Here is a 6,545-nt window from a genome sequence, read left to right as displayed (position 1 = left end):
ACTCAATGCATCATTCAGTGGGTTCAGATCCCACAGACCTCAATAATTACCATCCTATTTCCAACCTGCCATTCATTTCAAACATTCTTGAGAAAACAGTATCTGCTCAGCTTCATGCTCATCTGTCCTCCAATCATCTGCATGAACTTTTCCAATCTGCCTTCCGTCCCCTTCATAGTACTGAAACTGCTCTACTAAAAATCACTAATGACCTTCTCCTCTCTGCCGACTGTGGTTTATTATCCATCCTCCTTTTGCTTGATCTCAGTTCAGCTTTTGACACCATTTCTCATTCCATCCTCCTGAACAGACTCTCTTCCATTGGCATCTCTGGCACCGTCCTCTCCTGGTTCCATTCCTACCTGTCTGACCGGACTCAGTTTATCCAACTGAAATCTTTCACTTCTCATTCTGTCCCCATCACAACTGGTGTCCCTCAGGGTTCTGTCCTCGGTCCACTCCTCTTTATTATCTACCTTCTCCCGCTTGGTCGTATTTTCCAAAAACACCAAATCCATTTTCATTGCTATGCGGATGACACTCAGCTCTATCTTTCCAGCCCACCCAACTCCACACTGCCTCCATTAGCGCTGATTGACTGCATCAATGAAGTCAAATCCTGGTTCACCTCAAACTTTTTAAAACTCAATAGTAATAAAACTGAACTTCTTCTGATAGGCACCAAATCCACCCTGAGCAAGACCAACCATTTCTCTCTTTCCATTGACGGCTCCATCATCTCTCCCTCCCCTCAGGTAAAGAGTTTGGGTGTCATCCTCGACAGTAGTCTCTCTTTCACTTCTCACATAAACAGCGTCACCAGATCAGCCTACTTCCACCTACGCAACATCCAACGTCTCCGGCCCTCCCTCACTCCTCAGTCCACTGCTGTACTTGAAAAAAGTCTTGTTACTTGCCGCCTGGACTATTGTAACTCTCTTCTATTTGGTCTCCCACAAAAAACCCTCCATAAACTTCAAATGGTTCAGAATTCAGCTGCTCATATCATCACACGCACTCCATCCATCAACCACATCACACCTATCCTTCAACAGCTTCACTGGCTACCCATCCCATACCGCATTCAATACAAAGTCTTGCTCTACACATTCAAAGTCTTTCACAACCTAGCACCTCCATATCTCTCTGACCTCCTTCGTATCGCCATACCTGCTCGCTCCCTCCGCTCCTCTTCCTCTATCCAGTTTTCTGTCCCTTCCGCCCGTCTTGTCACCATGGGGAGCCGGGCATTCAGTTGCTCTGCTCCCCAGCTTTGGAACTCACTCCCCCCTGACCTCCACAACACTGACCTCCACACACTCCCACATTTCAAATCAAAGCTAAAAACTCACCTTTTCCAAAGCCTATTCACTGTAACAGTAACCTTTTCATGTTTTTATATACATTTTATTTAATTGTGTATGTATTTAAATTGTTGTTGTTGTTTTAACTGTCTATTGTATTTTTATACTGTATACATGCTGTGCGGCGACCTTGAGTGGCCAGAAAGGCGCCTTAGAAATAAAATTTGTGTCTAGTGTCTCTGAGCTTCATGGTTTTGTTCACTTGTTCCACGGTCTGACACCGGATTCTGTGGAAAGCTACACCGCTAAAGACGAGCTTTAGCTGGTATTTATGTTAGAACTTAGCGACTTTTTGAGCTAAATTGGAACAAGGAAGTTAAGAATTTAAACACTTCTGATTGGTCAGACTGATGACATGTGATTAAGCCTTCAAGAATGATTGGTGGAGACAGTTAAAGGGGCGGGACTTTTCCGCAAACAGCTTTAGTTGCAGCTAAATCGCGATACCGTCATTCTTATCAAAATGTCTTTGATAGAATCAAATAAACACAAAAAAAATTAATAATTTTATATTCCTAACTATTCTGTGTTTTATCAGGGCCTGTTTGGATGAGCACAGAGCTGATATCCTGGAGATGGAAAATGTTTTTAGATCAGTGAATGAGGGCAATTTCCCAGCACACTGGTTGAAAAACACTGAAGTAGACCATCTGTCATGGGCTTTGTGGTGTGGAATCTGAACACAACCAGAATTTTGTAAAGCAGATGGTCCATTATTTATCACCTAAAAAACTAGCAGCTGCTGGATAAACCACACAATGTAAACAATGGCCGTTTATGTGCGTTAAAGGGCTCTGATGGACAGTGACTAACAAAACAGAGCATTGAAACGATTTGACATTCGTTGACAAAACGTTTTTCTTTATTCTTAGGTCAGAAGATGAGCAATGCTGAGGTCACACGAGTAAAAATTTTAATTCATATTTTTCCTTTACAGATAGTGAAAAGAAAAAAAAGAAAAATTTTAAGCTGAACTCTTAATGTAAAAAAATTATTTTATTTTAATTTATTTCTTATGTTTGTTAATGAAGTTTTCATCCATTATTCACCTGAGTTTGTTGACCGCGTGAGGACTTCCAGACTCCCGTGGTGGCAGAAAATGTGGTGGCTCCGCCCCTGTGTGCTACGTCACCGTTTCTCCCTATAAAGTCAGCGAGAGGCGTCCGCCGCTTCATCCATGAGCAGTGACTACCCCGCTTCAGACCTTGGAGGGTCAACTTAACCCAAAACTTCTTTTCAAATGGGCCCCGTCGCCTAGCGGTTCCTCCCCAAGCCTCGCCCACTGAGTTGAATCGAGTGCTCCCGAACATCAAGCTCGTCTCGGTCAGTAAAGCCGGTGAGTTTCCCGCTGCTGTTTTTCGGCCAAAAACAAAATGGTGGCCCTCCTCCTCCTCGGTAAGGGGCTAACGGCGCTAGCTAGCTAACTAGCTGCTGTCACAGAAATGCGTAAAAATGTTTTTTTTTTTTTTCTGTTGTTAAAACGCGGATCGATGCTGCTTTTTAGATTTCAAAACGCCCCCCACGCCCCAGCACACCAGTCCACATCAGGGCTGGTGGGGGGTGACGCTCACGCGCACACTCGACCTCTGGAGAGAGTGAGTGAGTGACACACATAACCGTCACGGTTACGCCATTGCTTTCTCAGCAATTGCTCATTCTCTGTCGCAACAATAGGAACAAGTGATAGAGGTGTACAATAACAACGTGTCAACAACGGAAAGAAGTGGGTGCGCGCGGGCCCGTAAACGTGGGCGCGCACGCGCTGCCTGTTCTCTGGGCCTCCGTAAACACGGACGATGCTGTTTTTTCTGCATTTTTCCTGCTACACATCGGGAGATGCCCCCTTGTTATTAGGTTTAATTTTGATTTGGTTTGTTCACTGACCTGTGTTCCTGAGACACAGTGGCAGATCTCAACAGAAATGTAGGTCACGGAACAGGCTGGGTGGGACTGTTTATCGTCCATCATGACGTCATCTGCACACATTGCAGTATAGTGGAAGCTATACGTGCTCCATGGACATCCCCCTCCAGTATTAATGCAACAGTCGTGTTGGTTCAGACATGATTGGATTCCTCCAAAGGTTTATTGAAGCCTCACTCATGACCATCCTCTAATGTTTACTCTGCCGGCTTGGTTTCCAAACACTATAGATGAATTGTTTTCGGCTCTTTTTGAGCAGTCAGCTGTGGACTGAAGCCCCCTCTTTAGTCTGGTCAGACCCACTGTCTGTGTAGCTCTGAATGGAGCCGCATTCACGGGTTTCTGCTGATCAGGCACACAGCACCAGATGCACCTGGAACACACAGACGCACACACAAACAACGAATTTATAATCTGAAAAAATAGGATGTCTGTTTAACACAAAGGCCATGGTAAAGTATGTGTTTGTAGGCTGATTGTGTTTAGATTCTTTTTTGTTGAATGAATGAGGAGTTCTGCTCCTGCCAGGAGGGGCTTTTATTTCGAAGGGGTGAACATGCGTCACTGAAGGTGGAGTAAGGAAAGCCCCCGCTTCTGTATTCTACGGATGATGAAGCACGTTTACTTCGGTGGTTCTGCTGTTGCTAAGCAACGTTTCAGAACGAGCATCACATTTTTGGGCCTGCTTGTCCCAGAGACGAGGGGCCCGGACTTGTGGTGCTGATATCCACCCAGACGTTGTTCAGTTGGGATTTTAGCGAATGTTGGGCCATAAACTGAGGCTGCAGTGCAGCACGTCATGTAGTGGAGACCCCTTCACACTGCAGCGGTGTACAGATGTGGTGGACGTGAAGTCTGTTTGTCATCTGAGCTTTCCTCCCTCAGGATTCATAAAGTAACCAACAACTGAAGAATGGCAGCTATTCCAGCCGGCGGCTCTCTCGTGGCGACCACTGACTACTACCGAAGTGAGTGTTCCCTCCTCACCTCCACCCACACCGGTCGTCTCATTTCTCCCTTTTTGGATCAATGAATGAATAATCTTTGAATCTTCAGCATTAACACGGTGGCTGTGGTCACAATACACGGAGTTTAAAGGTTTCCAATGTATGTGAGAATGTAACAGTTTCAGATCAACACAACTGACCTGGTCTGGTGAATCTCTCGCTGCTTCAGTAGCAGAATGGCGTACGGCATTGACGGATCTCCAGATCATCTCAAATTCACGTGTAGCGACAAAGTGGGATTGTGCGGTTGTTGACAGAGAAATGTGGATCAGCGTCTACGGCCTCTGAGTCTCTGCCTCTTTGCAGGGCGCATCGGCTCCACCTCCAGCAGCAGCAGCTCTTGCGGCAGTTCGGAGTACAGTGGCGAGGTCATCCCTCACCATCCAGGTCAGCGCCTTCCTCTGGCCCCAACACGGCCTTTTATATAATGACCACGGACCGTTAAAGGGACGGGTGTCTTTCTGTTCACTTTATAAACACACACAACCTGTCCTCAGGCCTCCCGAAGCAGGACTCTGGTCACTGGTGGTCCAGCTTCTTCTTCGGGAAGCAGCCGGGGATGACGACGCTGACGGAGGAGGCGCAGCAGAAGTAAGCACCGCCGCCTCCAGCAAATGTTCTGGGCTCCACTGCAGAACCGTGGGTGTAACGGCATGCTCTCTACTGCTTGTGTCTGCAGGGTGGGGGTTTTGGGTGCAGCGGGTGGCCAGCTCACCTGCGTCGCCAGGGAGATGGTGCAAAGGCAGGCGAGCGAGAGCAGCGACGCAGGAAGCCCTGCTTCGTCTTGATCTTCTCTTTCTGGCCCACGCTGCACTGGGGAGTTGAACCGACGACCAACGCTAGGTGACGGGGGGGCTAACCCGTTTGCCAACTTTTGTGTTTTTTGTTTTTTTTACTTTTCCCTCACATTAACTTACATGTTAATTTTAGTGAAGGCTGCCTTTGTTTCTTATTCTGTTTTTTATTGATGACCAAAAAAAAAGAGGAAAAAAAATCTTTCTACCATTTGTACTGTTGTCTGTGATGCTGTGATGCTCACTCACATGCCTTCTGCGCCCGCTGTCCTTTTCCTGTCCTTTGTAAATGCAATAAAGTAGATCTGCAGCCCAAAGCCGCTTTCTCTGCTTTGTGATGATCTTTGTTTGGAAGCGGATCGTCTAGAACTCCCAATCCTCAGGGATCAAGAACACGGACGTGGATCCACGCGGCGTCCCCCTGAACCCGGACGCGTGAAGAAACGGAGCTCCGTTCCTTGGCCTGGAACCAATCTGAACTTAAACGCCTCAGGAAGGAAAACTTCTCCATATTGTTGGAGTCTGTTTCAACAAACCCTCATCTTATTTTTCGGCCAGTGAGGTGAACCGCGCAGGGATTGTAAAATCGTAAAACCCGCTGCCCGTCACTCACTGCGGCGTGTGAGTGTGAGTTTGGCTCCACGTCTGCATGTGATCAGTCTGTCTCACATCTACAGAACATTCAGACCTACGATCACGTTTAAAGTCTCAACGCCTGCATGAAGCAGAAACTCACCACGTATCAACCAGACTAGACCACCAGCAGAACTACCACGAGAAATACTCATCATTTATTAGCAACAGCATAACAATGTTATTAAAAAGAATCCACAGACTTATTGTACTTTAAAAATGTTGAAATAATATCAAATGCACACATTCATTTGAATATTTAGTTTTAAACATATTGTCGCGGACTGAGTTTAACTTGGCTGTTGGGCCGCGTTATAAGTTCTGGAGTTCATTAAACGCATCAAGCAGAGTTCTGATTGGCCCTCAGTTCTGTCGCTCAGCCTGTTGTTGGGTAGTTTGGACCAATGGAGTTCAGCTATGGGCCGAATAAGGGTCATAGGAGGGCTGACGCGGCAGTGAGCGAATATAAAGTTGGGAAAAGCGCTCTCGTCTCGGCGGGAGAGATTGAGGAGTTACTGAATTAATTGTACGCCGTTTGTTGCGGTCTGCAATAACAAGAATAAAGAACCTTAAGAGAGGTTAAGTCTCCGTGCCTCAGTGTGGGAAAGAGACACTACATTATTGTATGGCTCTTTCGAAATTACATAAAAATATGTAGCGTTTATGGCTCTATCGGCCAAAAAGGTTCCCGACCCCTGGACTAGACAGTGCTCTGAACCTTTTTTCTTCAATGATTTGTGATCTTCACTGGTGTCCATGGATTACAAGAAATCTTTCCACCTTTGTCATGGTAGGAAGAACATGTCAATGTAAGGGTGGGGTCA

At 46.3% G+C, this 6,545-nt stretch overlaps 1 protein-coding gene across 2 annotated transcripts; it reads left to right on the top strand.

The window, feature by feature from the left end:
• Positions 1-2,485: 2,485 nt before the first annotated feature.
• On the top strand, positions 2,486-5,405 carry ppdpfb (pancreatic progenitor cell differentiation and proliferation factor b). Of its 2 annotated transcripts, none has more exons than XM_004086318.4 (5): positions 2,486-2,700; positions 4,173-4,255; positions 4,601-4,681; positions 4,792-4,885; positions 4,974-5,405. In XM_004086318.4, exons 2-5 carry the CDS (start codon positions 4,201-4,203, stop codon positions 5,080-5,082), a joined length of 339 nt encoding a protein of 112 aa, XP_004086366.1. In that variant the 5' UTR covers positions 2,486-2,700; positions 4,173-4,200; the 3' UTR covers positions 5,083-5,405. The 2 variants fall into 2 exon arrangements, with proteins under 2 accessions (XP_004086366.1, XP_011471245.1); XM_011472943.3 differs by having other exon boundaries at positions 2,537-2,687.
• Positions 5,406-6,545: the final 1,140 nt, after the last annotated feature.

This window comes from Oryzias latipes, chromosome 7 (assembly GCF_053564925.1).
Source record: "Oryzias latipes strain Hd-rR chromosome 7, Olatipes_Hd-rR_3.1".
Classification (NCBI taxonomy): Eukaryota; Metazoa; Chordata; class Actinopteri; order Beloniformes; family Adrianichthyidae; genus Oryzias; species Oryzias latipes.
This window is presented reverse-complemented; position numbering and strand designations above follow the sequence as displayed.